General features: G+C 32.8%; 1 protein-coding gene across 10 annotated transcripts in view; it reads left to right on the forward strand.

Moving 5' to 3' along the window:
• The window catches only part of LOC130718153 (pectin acetylesterase 9), a 22,768-nt gene continuing 6,510 nt past the window's right edge, over window positions 1-16,258 (forward strand). Inside the window, exons 1-15 of one of the 10 annotated variants that reach the window (XR_009012530.1) lie at window positions 1-571; window positions 667-749; window positions 2,358-2,487; window positions 4,197-4,276; window positions 5,150-5,236; window positions 5,431-5,555; window positions 5,772-5,832; window positions 6,249-6,305; window positions 6,383-6,460; window positions 6,539-6,644; window positions 7,095-7,243; window positions 7,492-7,602; window positions 13,834-13,986; window positions 14,116-14,184; window positions 15,601-15,772. Coding sequence is in view for 6 of the 10 variants with exons in the window: in XM_057568647.1 (XP_057424630.1) it covers window positions 436-571; window positions 667-749; window positions 2,358-2,487; window positions 4,197-4,276; window positions 5,150-5,236; window positions 5,431-5,555; window positions 5,772-5,832; window positions 6,249-6,305; window positions 6,383-6,460; window positions 6,539-6,644; window positions 7,095-7,243; window positions 7,492-7,596 (1,197 nt within the window). In the remaining 4 variants the exon portion in view is untranslated. Of the gene's footprint in view, window positions 572-666; window positions 750-2,357; window positions 2,488-4,196; window positions 4,277-5,149; window positions 5,237-5,430; window positions 5,556-5,771; window positions 5,833-6,248; window positions 6,306-6,382; window positions 6,461-6,538; window positions 6,645-7,094; window positions 7,244-7,491; window positions 7,892-9,442; window positions 10,055-13,833; window positions 13,989-14,115; window positions 14,185-15,600; window positions 15,773-16,258 lie in introns of those variants that run through there. The other 9 variants (XR_009012531.1, XR_009012529.1, XR_009012532.1 and 6 more) reach the window with 9 other exon arrangements.

The following is a 16,258-nucleotide window of genomic DNA, read 5'->3' on the forward strand; positions in this document are numbered from 1 at the left end:
TCCTCAATACGACGCCGCACACCTTAATTCCCTTCACGTCTCCCTCCTCTCAATCTCTCAAACAAACACCTTCTTCTCCTCTGTTTGTTTTCACTTTTCACGATTCCAAACAGTCACTACAATACAAGCTACTAATCGCATTTCTGAAAGTGATTCTCCCATTTTCACTCCTTTCACGATCCAATTTCCCTTTCTAGCTTCTAGATTCCGCGTGTGTGAGTGAGATTACTTACCATTACCATTCATAATTACTACTTGTTATCACACTGATTGCGACGGCGACGCCAATCTCTATCCGTTTCTCTTCACCAATCAATGACGCGTCCATTTCACTTGCGTGAATTTCCAATTCCATTGTGATCTCTCTTTCTCCATTGCACTCTGAAAAGTGAAAAAACCAAGTCTAAACAAATAAGAACAAAGCAGCGAGCGAAGATGAACGCCGCCGCCGTGGCTTTGGCGTTGTTCTATCTAACCGCGGCGGTGGTGCCGTGGCGCGTTCTCTCGAAGGCAGAGCAGAGGCTTCAGGTGAACATGACGCTGGTGAAGAACGCTCGTGATACCGGTGCTTGTAAGTCATTTTTTTCAATTATTAATTATCTTATTAAATTATTAACAACAATAATAATTGTTTATTGAAATTTGGAGAGTCTGAGAAATTTGCAGTGTGTTTGGATGGGAGTTTACCGGCGTATCATTTGCATAGAGGATATGGAGCAGGACAAGATAACTGGCTTCTTCAGTTTGAGGTACAAATTGCTTTCTCACACTGTTTTGCTTTTTTCTTTAATTGAAAAAATAAATGAAAAGATTGGTTGCCATGTGAATAAAATACTTCTAGTATTATTATATCCAATTTATATGATCTTGTCTTGTGCTTATGAGTTGTTATTTGCATTTTTGCAAGGCTGACTATTATGTCGGGAAAGTAGAGAATACAAATTGATGTCAAATAGTGACAAAAAGATGTTAGTATTGCTAACCACAAATTACCAACAACGTCTAGTAGAGATACAATAGTTGAGCTAGTAGTTTAATTTTAGACGGTATATGTGAAAAAATAATTTGTAAAAAGAAAATTTATCCATTTATTGTGATTTTCGAGCCATGAAATGTCAGTTTCATGACTGCCGTTGTGAAATATCTTGAAAAACAAAAAAAGTTAATTGTAGTTATTCACCTAAGCTATTAACCGCGAGGTTCGACCCTTGTTTGTATAATAGTACATATTTTTGGTCAGTCGTTTATTGCTTGGTGTAAGCAAACAATGTTTGATATCGTTTTCGTTATGATAGTGCTGATGTGGTTGTGTTTTTCTTTTGTAAAGTTTGGAAAAAATCGCAAATCAACACACAAAATCAAAACAATGTATATGAATAAAAAACTCAGTGTACATTTAAAGAACTTAATGTATACTTTGAACGATCAAATTTTGAGTTTTTTAATTATTTAGTCCAAATTTTGATCATTAAACAATGTATATGAAAAAATATTTGACGAAAAAGATCTCAACTATTTATTTTCAAACCATGTGGAGATTAATCTAATGCCCGCCCGTGAAATACCTTTGTAAAAAAAAAAGTAAGTAGAGATTATGAATGATATTTGAAAAAGTGATTGAAAAATAAAATATCATAGAAGAGTAAAAAAATATGAATGAATGTGTACAAAAATTCTTCTGGTGTTGGGCGTGGTGATTATGAACGACAGTGCTTTTCTGTTGCCTCTGCCTAGAGTTTTGCGCGTGCACTTGCTTTGGGAGCTAAAATCCGCTGTTTCGCTTCCTCGCGCAGCGACACCATCTATGCTGACGTGGTTGCTCCCTATTGGTGACTAAAATGTTTTGGTATTCATCATCTTTCATCTCTATATAGATTTTCAACCTTTTAAAGGACTTCTTAATAAAAATATAACTAAATAACATAAATAGGAGTATCTATTTGGCATGTTATTTCTCAAGACTTCTCAATCCGTTCACATTTTTGTACACTGTAAAACGTACAAGCAATGATTCACCTAACAGCATTCAAATTAAGAAATCATGTACCTGATCATGGCCACAGGGCCCAACTTACATAAGCAGAGTGCTTCGATAACGTGGAGTTAAATTAAAGAAAGAAGGCATTTGCAATTTGACCCATCATGTGTCATGTCAGAGAATGAAGTATCATACCAAACTTTCAATCCAAGCAAGGAATTGGAAATCTGACATGATGGAATGAAATGCCAAAGTGAATAAACTAGCAACAAGTTAGTTCAGTTAGCTTGGTGGAGCCTGAAACCCCAATTGAAGCAATAAACACTTTAGTCCCACATTCAGAAATCATTAATGTTCATCAATTTATGGTATATACCAGGGAGGTGGGTGGTGCAATGACTTGACATCATGCTTGGAAAGAGCCAATACTCGCAGGGGTTCAACACTTTACATGACCAAGTGGGAGGTCTTCTCTGGTATTTTAAGCAACAATGCCACACTTAATCCAGGTAAAACAACAACTTTTACATTCTTTACTTTTTTTCTTCTTTCATATGAGAAAGTTTCTTTAATATATGTCAAGAACTGCTAACAATTTTCTAATTGGAAACATCTTTATATCATAGTAGTAGGTATTAGGGGGGACATCAACTTAGATCAACTCTCACTTTGCACTTTGGCTGTCACAACATATATATAATTGTAACACAGCTGTCCTTTGATTTTAGAATCTACGGTTGACTGACAAACAGGGCAATCCAATTGTTCATGTTCCTCAAGATTCCTTTTCACGTGCTCTTGTTCCTCCATTGTTCTTTCACCTTAATTACTGCCATTTTCTTCCACTAGAAACTGCTCTTGTTCTTCAGCATAATGCTTCCCAATCCTCTCTGCTTCTGTTGGCATTTAGTTAGACCCGTGACTGTTTGTTCTGTAATGACAAATAACACCAATATTCCAGTTTCATAAACACCTGTGTCCTGTTTTCATTTCTTCATCCCCAGATCCACATTCTCCATAGACATACAACATTTCTAAACTAGAGATAATGTTTCTCATTCTAATATTTAAAAATGATCTAGACAAAAGTTATTTTAAAATATTTAGTAATTCTAAAGCGAGTAATTTTATAAAAAAGAACAGACATTTTAACTACAAATAAAAAATTGAGATTATAGTTTAGTTAAAAGATGTTTCAGTGTCTCACATAGGTGGTTCAAGAGCAAAACAATGGTTATAAGTGAGACCTTTTTTTGGTCAAATAAGTGTGAGACTTTGCGTCTGTTTGGTTTGGGGGAAGGGAAAGGAAAGATTTAATTGTGGAAAGAAAGCACACAAACCAATGCACCTTCCCCCGTTTGGTATGAATAAAAGAAGGAAGGAAAGAATGGTTTTTTGTGGACCCCTCCAGAAAAACTTTCATCCCAAAATGAAGAGAAAAGGACAGAATGTGTATGATTTTTGCTCAGAAGACAATTTTATCCCTACCACTTTGCTTATTCTAACTGCCAATTTTTGTATAAATACGTTCTTTTACAAAACACAAAAGCTTTCATTCTTTTATATATATTTTCCATTTGATTTAACTTAAATTATTTTACTTCTAAACTTTTAATGCGTGGAACAATTTATTAAAAAAATATTTTTAAAAAGGTTTTACATTAATTTGGAATAATGAATATAATATAAAAATGTTGAGGATGTTTATGTCATTTTATACATACACACTTTTCTTTCCACCCACTTTTTCTATTCCTTTCTCCCTAAACCAAACAACCTAAAAAATCATCTCACTTTCATTTCTCTTTCTTTCCTTTTCCTTTCCTTTCTTTTCCTTTCTTTCCTTCTACTTTTCTTTCCGAACCAAACATAGCCTTTGAGTGTTGGAAATTGATTGTTAAACTTTATTTTTTTTTGTCAAAGATTGTTAAACTTTTTAGACTAGACCACATGTCACACACTCACACCCATTCTGTTGAACCTTCTCCAAAGTTTTGGGCCACCGGCCCACGTGCATCTAGCCCAAAATATTTAAGCCATCCAATAATTCCTTTTATTTTTACAATTTCCTATTATTCTCTCCAAAAAAAATTGTTCACTATAAGAAAGAATAGGGCCTATTCCCCTATATCCTATTTATTTCTTGCTCTTTGCTTTTTGGATTCTATGGACTGTTTTATTATTAAGTTCCTGCATTTGTCTGTGAATGCTTTGCTAGACTTTTACAATTGGAACCGAGTGAAGCTGAGATATTGTGATGGAGCTTCATTTACCGGAGATAGGGTGTTCAATAATGGGGTAATTTCCTGTTTTCTCAATGCATCTCCCAAAAATCATTTTAAAAAAGGAAAGAACTTGACATATTCCTTTTATATTTCTTCAATACTACTGTAAAAAGAAATTGTTAGTGAATAAAATCTTGAAATTTGGAACTTTGCTTATATGTTCGGTTATTTAGTATAATCTTTCTCTCACAGATTCAATTAGTTTTAAAATTTAAAAAACTTGTGTTTATAATTAAATTGTTTTAATTAATTCCTACTCTTTAAATTTTGAGAAAATAGTTGATGCGCGGTTGCAAACTTCCTTTACACATGTGTTCAATTGATTTTCATCACGTAATAATTCTCTTAATTAAAATTAAAAAGAGATGTAGTTTCTTGGTCCTATGTGATGGAATGTTTATGTAAAATTTCCTTACACGACAATGTATCTATTATATCTTGAAGTTTATTAAACTTTTATTTAATATTGATTTGTATAATGAATCATGGCATAATCCTAAACCAGAACACCATTACTAGTTTTCCAAAATTACAATGAAATCAGGAGTGGATTGGGTTGATTCACGATGATCCCAATACACCCACAATTCAGAACAAATGTTTAAATTCCATCTCACCATACATTAGACAAAGAACTTGAGATTTGTATATATAGTCTAGGACTCTCTCACCGCTTACTATTTTAGACAATGTAAGATTTTTCCAATATATTTTCCTTAACTGTTTTCTTCCTTTAACAACATTAGTAAAGTGTTACTTACATTACAATCAATCACAACAATCAACTTCACAAGCATAAGTGTTTCATCAACGTTTTTCATAATTTCCTTGCTCAAAGTATAAATTCAAGTTTACTGAATAACCTGTTTTTATTTGTGTACAACAGACAACAACGCTTTACTTCAAGGGGCAAAAAATTTGGGAAGCCATTATTCGCGATCTTCTACCAAAAGGTTTAGGAAAGGCACGCAAGGTATATATACATATTTGTGGACTCTGCTTATTTTAATAAGTTATTCATAATTTCATATATTATCTTATGAATAAACGCTTATATTGCATATAGTCTATTTTAGATTTATTTGAATAAGTTTCTCAAATTAGTTTATTAATATATGATTAATTAAATTGGTTACACAAACTCTCTAATATATGTCTCTTGTGTAGGCTTTGCTTTCAGGCTGTTCAGCAGGAGGTTTAGCAACCTTCCACCATTGCGACAACTTTGCCAAGTATTTGCCAGAGAATGCTAAAGTGAAATGTTTGAGTGATGCCGGTTTTTTTCTTGACGAGTATGTTAAATGTTCGGATTAGTTCCACTTTTATCAGTATCAATTCTCGCACCAAAAGCTTCTTCCTACAATAAGTTTTGACTTTAGAAACAATTGTATAAGGATTCCTAATCATTCACTAGGTCTATTTTGAGTCGTTACAACATAATGTCCATCTCTTTTCTGTATTTCTTTAAACTATAAACATTAACATTTCCTTTACTCCCCTTTTTGCAGAAGAGATGTAGGTTTGAATCACACTATGAGGTTCTTCGTCAAAAGTCTAGTATCATTACAGGTAACCCTTAGAAGTGTCACTTGCCTTTTGAAAATTTAGTTAGTTAATCATCTGACAAGAGCTTAGTGTGCTTTCTGATCAAAGATAAACTTAGAAGTTAAAATTCAAGCTGGAGAGCAAGTTTATTTCTTCATAATTCATACATATGCTATCTGTTTATCATCTTCTAAGCTGCGAGAGGTCAGAATAGTTGTAATGTTGTATGGTTATGTGAACAAATCTTAATGAAAAGTAAAGCATAGTGCTCAATTAATAGATATTCTTAACATGGCAAAATAATGATGATTGATATTTCTTAATCATTACTTCTAACCCATCACTTCAATATCTTAATAAAATAGACAAAGGAACCACATGTTACATTCAATTTTCAAATTGCATCACAGAAAGTTACTTGACAAAGTCTTGTGCAACAGGGGATAGAGCAGAATCTGAACAGAAACTGCACAAGTGCCTTGTTCTTTCCAGACTTGGTATGCTTTTTCATGAACCTGCATCATTTTCTCAGGAAAGTTATGCAAGATATTGACTTGTGTTATGTTCCATGCAGTGTTTCTTTCCGCAATATGCGATACGATACATATCAACACCATATTTTATCTTGAACTCCGCCTATGATGTGTACCAAGTAATATATTGCGCACTATCTTATTCTTATAGATAGTTGATGAATTATGAGATGAATACAATTTCTTAATGTCTGCAGTTTAACCATATATTGGTGCCACCTACTGCTGATATGCATGGACACTGGAATCACTGTAAGCTGAACCCAGCAGCATGCACACCAGACCAAATTAAAACATTGCAAGGTTCCTCCTTCAATTTCTCTGCATTCACTCTGCTTTTATTGGAACAGCTTCCACCCATTCAATCTTTTAACAAGTTTCTTTGGTGTTTATAAACATGTTGGTATTTTTTCAGGAGAACTAATGTAGTTTATAAACTAGATAGAATTTGAATTGTGAAAATGGATGCTTTTTTATTTGTTACACTCTATTAACAAGGGAGTATACGTTTATACTAGGATTAAAAAAATCCTTTCCTCAACTAGTTGATACTATTCCAGGTAAGAAATATCAAATTAAATGAAGTAATTACAAATTGGAAGAGATGATTCTGAGTGAAGATTTGCTCAGATTGGCAAGACACGTTTCATGTTATAGTGAGGATTTGATGCAATGAAATCTCCTCAGATTTTTACTCCATACATATGATCCTTCTTGTTGTAAATAAGACCGATTTTCCTCCCTTTTTATCAGGTTTTAGGCTCCACATGCTTGCAGCTTTGAGACCATTCACTATATACTCAGCAAGAGGGGGAATGTTCATAAATTCATGTTTTGCTCATTGCCAAAGTGAATCGCAAGATACATGGTTTGGGGATGATTCACCAAGAGTAAACAACAAGGTACCTATTTATAGTATGTGGAGTGTTTATGAATTCAATCTTGCTCAATAAAATCAATGAAATAAGAAAAGTGACTTCAGATGATTAAGAAAATCTGTAAGATAAGAAAAGGAGTTTGTTTGAATTGTAAAAAAAAACTCTAAGATCTATGAACTGTGTCAATGTGCTAGTCTTATATTGTTTGATTTTCATCCTAGCCTAGCAATTTTCGTAGTAGCTACATGGTTAAACTGCTCTATCTTTTACAGACTATTGCAGAAGCAGTTGGTGGTTGGTATTTCAGCAGAAACAAAACCAAGGAAATAGATTGTGCATATCCATGTGATACAACTTGTCATAATCTTATACCATGACCTCAGGTAATGCCTTAAAAACGATTCTTAGTGTCTGGGATATCATGGTGAATTTATAGCCTATTGGTCTTACTCAATATGAAATGCAGGTAAAGATTGACAGAGATTTTTCATACAAAGCAATATCAATACATAATGAATACTAGGCAGATAGAAAATTCTTTATAGGAGCAAGAAAGGGTGTAAAAGGAACGAAAAGAGAAAATGTGATTGAATGGTTGTTTTTCAATTATTTCTTATTAATTACTAGTTTTTTTTACCACTTAATAAAAATAATTACATTTGTTATCATGCATTATTTCTTGACTCTCTCTCCCAAGTCTCACCCCACCTCGGGTTGGTGGATTATCTGGGTGACTTACCTGATTAAAAAATTAGAGAAAAATATACCAAAACTATTAAAAAATTAGAGAAAAATATACCAAAACTTAAGAAAGCATTGTCAAACTTACATTTTTTGTTTTTTGATTTTAGAACTTAGGCTTAAATAACTTTTTGTCCTTATGATCTACCTTAGTTATGAATTTAGTCTTTGTAAAGAAATTTGTTTTAAGTATCTCCAAAATTACAACTTTCAGGTCTGTTTGATTATGTTCTTGTTTTTTGTTTTTGAAAACTATCTTATCAAATAATTTTGAAACTTTTTTTCAAAACAGAAAATTTAATAAATAAATCTGTTTGGTGCTATTGACTTAAAAATAATTTTAGAAATCAGGCAAAAAGAATTGAGCTGTTCGGGTTGTGAAAATTAAAAATTAGCTAATATCAGGATTGTGTCAAATCCTATTGCAATTAGCACCATCGCTCTTTTATTTTCTTCAACAAATTCTAAGAGCTTTGTTACAGCCTTCTGCACATCATTAAAAGCAACAAAAAAAAAACTCCTTCGTTCCAGATAAACTTGCATGGATGTCAACAGCAATCCAGAATATAACCAGCCCCAATAAATACATTGTCTGTACCGCAACAGAAATTCCCAATAAATACATTGATTGTTTTTTTTTTTATAAGCAATGAATTATATATATTGAATAGAAGTACAATGGGTACTTCAACCCAATACAAGTAGTAATATAAAAAGATACATATAAAGAGGATAATTGTAAAGAGGATCATTACATAATCCTAAGAATCATATGGCTAACGCTGTGAACCCACCCCCACCCTCACCTTGGAAGAAAGATCAAAGAAAAGGGCCTCATTAAAATCTTACTAGGAAAAACCACCTTGGGAAAACCTAGAAAGGAAAAAGAGTACCCCTTACTAAGATCAAAATGTAACTTCCAAGGGGGACAAAAAAACACTACAGATTAAGGTATCAAATTCAGTCCAAATCTACTTGAAGTGTACAGATTAAGGTATCAAAAAAACACTACATTGATTGTGTTTTGTATTTGGATTTTTATTAAGTTCTTAATATACAGTAAACCCATACTACTTACCTTCTCAAGAATGTTCCAAAAAAAATAAGCTTCTCAAGAAAACAACATACTCGATTCCATCAAGTCTAATTCGTAAACATATTATAACAAATTTTTTCCTATTTAAATGAATAAATTAAACTACATCATGCTTGAGATGGCAAAATAATTTGACAAAAAAAGAGATGGCAATATAACAAAATCAGGCATTTAGGAAGAAACGCTATATATAAGGGGAGAAAGAAATGTTTAGTTGTTTATAATTTTTAAATCCCGATTCTTTGCTCCTCCAATCAATGAAGCATTTGTTGTGTTTTGAATTTGGATTCTCTCTAGTTGTTGGATGGTGCAACAAGCGTAAATGTAAGAGAAACATAATTTACACTTGCTTTTTAGTTAAACTAAACATTACTCTCGCTTCCTAGGTTCGTTGTGCTAAAAGGTTATCCCGTGAATCCTTTAGGTCAAATGTTCTTCTTGTAAATGAATAGGCGGTGAATTTTCGCTTTGCTTATCCTCATACGAAGTGTCCAACATTGGGCTAAAGTTACATCAGCGTTTGCAGTCATCTATAAGTCAACCCGGTCAAATGAGGTAACTTGGCCTAGTGTAAGTCAGTTTGCATGAAAGTCGTAACTCAGACTGTATAAGTCAGCATGGATGCAGGTTGTAACTCGACCTAGTACAGTCTTTCAGGATATATGGGGTAACTCAACTAGTGTGTAAGTTGGTCAAGATGTGTATAGGGTAATCTGACCACTGTGTAAGTAGGTCTGGATGTATGAGGTGACTTCACCACGAGAAGTCGACCAAGATGTACGTGCTAAGTTGCACACTAGAACACTAGCTCCTAACTCTGAGTTTCATTATGAATGATGGTCAAATGTACAAAGTATGTTGGGTGAGGTGCAAAGTGCTGAATCGCACACTGAAATACCAATATTTATTTGTTTAAAGAAAATATTTAAAAACTAATTTTAACAAAAAAACTGATCTGCGAAAACTAGTAGTAGGAGTTTGAGGGTCGATTTATGCAAATGAAAAAAATAATGAATAAATTTCATAATATCCTCAACATATTTGTCCTAAGATTGTCGTGCAACTTTAATAATATTGAAAATATTTATTTTATTTCCTAAAAGGAAGATTAATATTTAATTTGTTTATGATTGTTCATTTTATATTCAAATTTTATGAATTCAATGTGAATTTATTTATGAAGAGAATTAATTTTTTTATTTAATAGATAAGGGAAGAATTATGGTGTTTGTTGTGGTTCCTTAAGGTTAAATTAAGGCGTGCTACCTAGAATAATGTGTGCCAATAAATATACATGGTTTGGTTGAGCCAATATTCATATATTTGTATTGAACATTAATATTATCTTTTATAAATTTTAAATATTAATATTATTATCATTATTTGCAAAGTAATCCTTCATACACTTCTCAACTTTTTCTTCTCTACATCACCGAAATTTTATTCCAAAGAAAATATGTCAAAACCTGCATAATCATATTCATCGATCACCGGCTAAGATCTCCAAATGTCGCAATGTCTATCGTCAATAGGTCTCGATGGCCAAAACTCTATCGCACATGACAATAATCTACTGAGTCACTTAATGCGGGCATCACATCCAAAATAATGTTTGGATACCATTTAGAATTCACCTTTTATTATTGGAGATGAGATTTTTCCATTTCGTTTAGAATTTTGATATACACATTTTACTTTCTCTTTCATTTTATTTTTCGCATTCTCTTTTTATCTTTACATTGTTTTATAAAATTATATTTCACATGAAATTTGTAATTTCTAACTTTTCTATTGCTATTTTTCTCCAATGAGTGTGGGTGGAATTGATGTCCAACTTTTTTCTCCTTTCGTTTTATATTTGGAGGGAGAAAATTTGTATAATTATGATTCATACATACCTCTACTCTTTTTTCATCTTATTTTTTATCAATTAAATCATATCACATCTTTAATATTTTTTCTCATTTGGGGACTACATACATGTTATTATACAAATATAACTTTTTTCACTTTTTTTCTCATTTGCTTCCTTTATATTTCTATCACAAATTTAGCGTCAAAGCATGGACAGTGAACATTTGTTTATGAATTGTATAAACATGTGACCAAAGAGTTTGTAGCCTCTCTGGATTGTATAAACATGTGACTATATACAAACCTATAAAAAAAGTTTCTGAATTGTATAAACCCGTGACCATATACAAGAGAGTTTCTAAATTGTATAAACACGAGAATATATATACCCTTGAAACTAGAGTTTAATAATAATATTGACAATGAACACTTGTTTATACAAAATGATATCTTGAATTAATATAACAAAGAATGTCAATAATGAGCAAGCACTTATCTATGTTTTAGTTATTTCTATCTTCCATTTTCATATGTACTTTGTTTTTCTTGTTCGTATCTATTCTACTTCACTTTTCTGTTTTCGGATCTTAAAAGTTTGAGAGCTCAATAGTAGCAGCAAGAATCGAGCAACAAAGTACATTTATTTGTTCATTGTAGATCAATAGGAATATGCTTAGCTTAGAACTGAATTTTCAGTGATGCACCTGGTTTGTAACAATAAATGGTATGAGAATTTTCTATCTCAACAACTTAGTTTAGAAAGGTTATCATAACAATGAATTTGACATTGATTTCTGAATGTTTGTAAAAATGTATCAGTGAATAGAATTAGTTAATCGTAAAAGACTTTGGCACAATTTCACATCGAGTCCTTCCCAAATCAGCCCAACCAGCCCCATAATAGATCCCACAGTAGCAGAAATCGAATCCATGAACCTGTGTGGGAAGGAGAAAGAAAGAGAAGAGAGATACATGAGGTGGAGGAGCAGCAGTGACAATATCTTCTTCCATTCATCTCACGTGTACATGACATGTGTAAATTTTTTATTGTCTAAAATATTCCAAATCACCTTTCCCGCACCTCCATCTCCACATTTCCCCTTCAATATAGAGACAACCCTAACTAAAAATCCCCCTATTGATCTTTGTGCACACGCACCCTTCCACTATGTTAACTAGTTCTCAAAATCAAATAAAGATGCTTTGTTACTGTAAAATGAACCGAACCCAACACCAATTTGGCATTTCAACTGACTAAATCCTTCCTAAGAGTGAGCAGTGTCATTGTCGTAACAGAAGAAAAAAAGAGTAACTAGTGGTGCGAATTTGCATACCTACTGGAGCTGATGATGAACCACAGACATTCTGAGGAAGAGGAGCAGCAATGACATCCATCTGCCACCAGAAACAAACAGAGCAATACCCTGGAAGCAGCAAACATTATTACAAAACTATTCAAGAGGAATGTTTCAATAGACAAGAGACATAATATTACTATATGATTCCAATTACAATCTATATATAGTTCACTAATGAGAATCTGAAGGATTAGGGAGATAGACAAGGGAGATACCTGAGGAGGAAGAGGAGGAGCAAAAATTTCAGGATCTTCCTCCATTGAAAGAGAATCTGAAGCTTCTAGATGTATCTGCAGCAGAAACCAGCGATGAAAAAATGGATGGAACGAGTTCAAAACACAGGGGAATAAGTGAATAACACGAAAGAAATTCTGTGACGCTGAGGGGCAAAGAAATGGGCAAACGAACAGTGCGGCAAGTCACGCAGGGGACGAGGATGGAGAGTAATGATTACTATGATTCTTTTGCAGCAATTTAGCCATATGCCCTTCTCTATAGCGCCAAAGCACAAAAGTATGGAGACTTGCTTCCTTTATATTTCTATCACAAATTTTGCGCCAAAGCATGGACAATGAACATTTGTTTATGAATTGTATAAACATGTGACCAGAGAGTTTCTAGCCTCTCTAGATTGTATAAACATGTGACTATATACAAACCCATAAAAAAGAAAGTTTCTGGATTGAATAAACACGTGACCATAAACAAGAGAGTTTCTAGATTGTATAAACACATGACAATATATACACCCTTGTGAAACTAGAGTTTAATAATAACATGGACAATGAACACTTGTTTATACAAAATGATATCTTGAATTAATATAACAAAGAATGTCAATGAGCAAGCACTTATCTATATTTTAGTTGTTTCTATCTTCAAGTTTCCTATGAACTTTGTTTTTCTTGTTCGTATCTATTCTACTTCACCAACCACCTATTGGGTTGATCATGTTGAGTTTCTCCCAATTGTTGTCGACCAACTAAGGCTTGTACTAGCCATACATGATCAGCCAATCATGCGTGGAAGATCTTTATCACCTCACATATCCTATCACTGACTCTACGACCTAGCTATGAGAAGTAGCGAGAGACTCAAGGCCTAATCCATAATAAAGAGAAGCCCCTTACCGTTGAATCTTGCAAACGGTTGAAGAACATGAAAATCCAACGCTCCACACTCGCTCGAGCCCTAAGAAATCATCACACCTTATTAGCATACCCCTAACCTACAAATGGGTATAAAAGGCCAAGGAAAAATGGATACTAGTGTTATGTGTAGTGGTGATGATCTACCCATGTGGTTTGCTCATTGTAGAAATCACCTAGAATTAGCGTGGCTATTCAGTTCACGATAGTGCTTTTGCACTAAACTATAGAGGAAGGGCATATGAGTAAATTGTTGTCAGCAAAAGAATAATAATCAATACACTTCCTCCTCCTCCCCTACGTGACTCAAAACCACACTGCACACTTCGTTCATCACATTCGTTTGCACATTTCATTTGCTCAGCGTAACAGATTTTGGTTCCTTCCAATCAACTCTCACTCACTCTCTTTCTGTAGGAAACAAACGCTCCAAAATCACATTTCACAAAATCACTGATTCAACCACACTCACCCTCATCAAAACTTTTGCTGCAGATGGATCCAAAACCTTCCGATTCTCTTCCAATGGAGGAACATACTGATATTTCTGCTCCTCCTCTTCCCCCTCAGGTATCTCTTTACTTCTCCTTCTCTCATACAATCACTCATGTGTTTGTTTCTCTTTCGTGTTATTCCCCTATTTTTGAGCGTTTAGAGCTCTATTTCGGTTCATTTTTTCTTCGTTGGTTTCATTTGTAGGTGGAAAAAAAAGCTTCTGATTATGTTGCAATGGAGGAAGATGCTCTCACTGCTTCTCCCCCACCTCAGGTACTTATGTGCTATGTTTTCGTTTCCCCTAATTTTGAACACTTATTGATTGGTGGTTTTTTCAACTTGCTAGATTTGCTTCATTTTACAGGGTTTAGACCCCTTAAAGAAATTTATATTAGCAATTTAGCATCTGTAACTAGTATAATATGATTATGGTCAATTTGGATTTTTGTTGAGAGATAATAGTAAATGAACAAATGTGCAAAAAACTGCAGGAAAAAATGTTTAAAATAAGATTTTCAAATTAAATTAAACATAATTCAATTAGTAAAGAATAATTACATTGAATATATCGGTATACCCTCAGATTGAGGGAGGGCACATCTAGACACCCTACAAATCAACTTTTTGGTTAAAATAAATGGTTAAATCAGTTTTTGGTCATCAACTTATACACTATAATCAGAAAATTTCAAAAATTTGTTTATTTTTTTCTTCTCCAAGGGACGTCATAAATGTGACGTGGATTTTTCACCAAACCAAAGTAAAATATAAATTCATCAATGACGTGACAAATAAAAAAAATAGATTCCCACATACAGTTAAACACATTTCGATGTATAGTTAATCAATCACGTTTCTCAAATCCTAAATTATAATTTCATTTTAGAAAAATTAATTCTCCAGAAAAAGTGATGGAGACTAGAGCGATGAGATTTCGGTGTGGCACTATTGTTGTTTGATTATTTCTTATTATAAACATATTTTACTCTAAAATAAAATTAAGCACGGGAAATTAAAGCATTTGAAGCAATAAACAGAATTAGAGAATTTACGGTGATCATTATCTAGGACATCTCAATCTTTAGCGTAGAGTATCCCAATTTCAAGGTGGGTTAAGGGAAAATGTGTTAGTAGTGAACGTTTGTTTATGGATTGTAAAAACACGTGACCAGATAATTTCTAGCCTCTATGGATTGTATATACACGTGACCATATATAAACTCTTAAACAAGAGAGTTTCTTGGGATTGGACACCTGTACTTTCTTGTGATATAGCTCTAGATTATTAACACATAGGATTCTCTTAACTCTCAAACTATATAATAGTATATTACATATTAAATTAGATTAGATTAATCACTAATCTAGTACGAAATTTGGTATAGAAAAAAAAAACTACCAAATTTTAGGAATTAAAAATCAATCAAATTTGAAATCAGGATAATTTTTATAAATTGAAAATATATCAAAAAATTATAATAAGTTATTAAGAGAAATATCACAATTATCTTCAGTTTCCTATGTAAATTGTTTTTCTGGTTCGTATCTATTCTGCTTAACTTTTCTGTTTTTCAGATCTTAAAAGTCTGAGAGCTCATTAGTAGCAATAAGTTATTTTGTTGGTGCATGTAATTATTGTATGATCACTCATTTGTATCTATGGGTTCATATGAATTCTTTTGCCTGCAGAGTGCATTCTCAGCGAAGAAGACTCGTTTGTTTCAGCTAATTACCACCGTAATCTCTAATTCCATTTATACCTTCAATAAATATTTTATGATTTTAATGTTTTCCTCTCTTAGATAGTTATACATTTTTTTTTTGTTAAGATAGTTATACATTGAAATCGAATATTACTCCACATGTGAATTTATTAGCATAGAACTTAATTAACTGTGTTTATTTATGCACATGAAATTTTTAAAATTGTTATATCTAGAATGTTATAGGAAATGTATAGTAACTCATGCATCACATAGGTAGATATTCTATATTACTTTTTTATATATCTTTTTAAACACTTTTACAGTGTTTTTTAAATAACAACTTATATGAATAAAAAAAACATAAATTTGAAGAACTTAAAATTCAATTAGAAGACAATGAAAAGAATATAAAAAGCTTGAGATATCCTGAACTGGCCTTTTCATCAGCAGTAGACACAGCTTCAAACTAAGATTTTACTTTCCAAAACTGTCAAATAAGTTTTGTCCTCATTCTCATGCAAGTTAGTTGTCTCAACAGTAACATGCTTCAGCTCATTTCTTGTAGCATCCACAAAAAAATAAATTTAAAGCTTTCTTCACTGATCAAAGCTAGCTCTATATATGTTGCCACAAATTATTCA

Source organism: Lotus japonicus, chromosome 5 (assembly GCF_012489685.1).
Source record: "Lotus japonicus ecotype B-129 chromosome 5, LjGifu_v1.2".
NCBI classification, from domain to species: Eukaryota; Viridiplantae; Streptophyta; class Magnoliopsida; order Fabales; family Fabaceae; genus Lotus; species Lotus japonicus.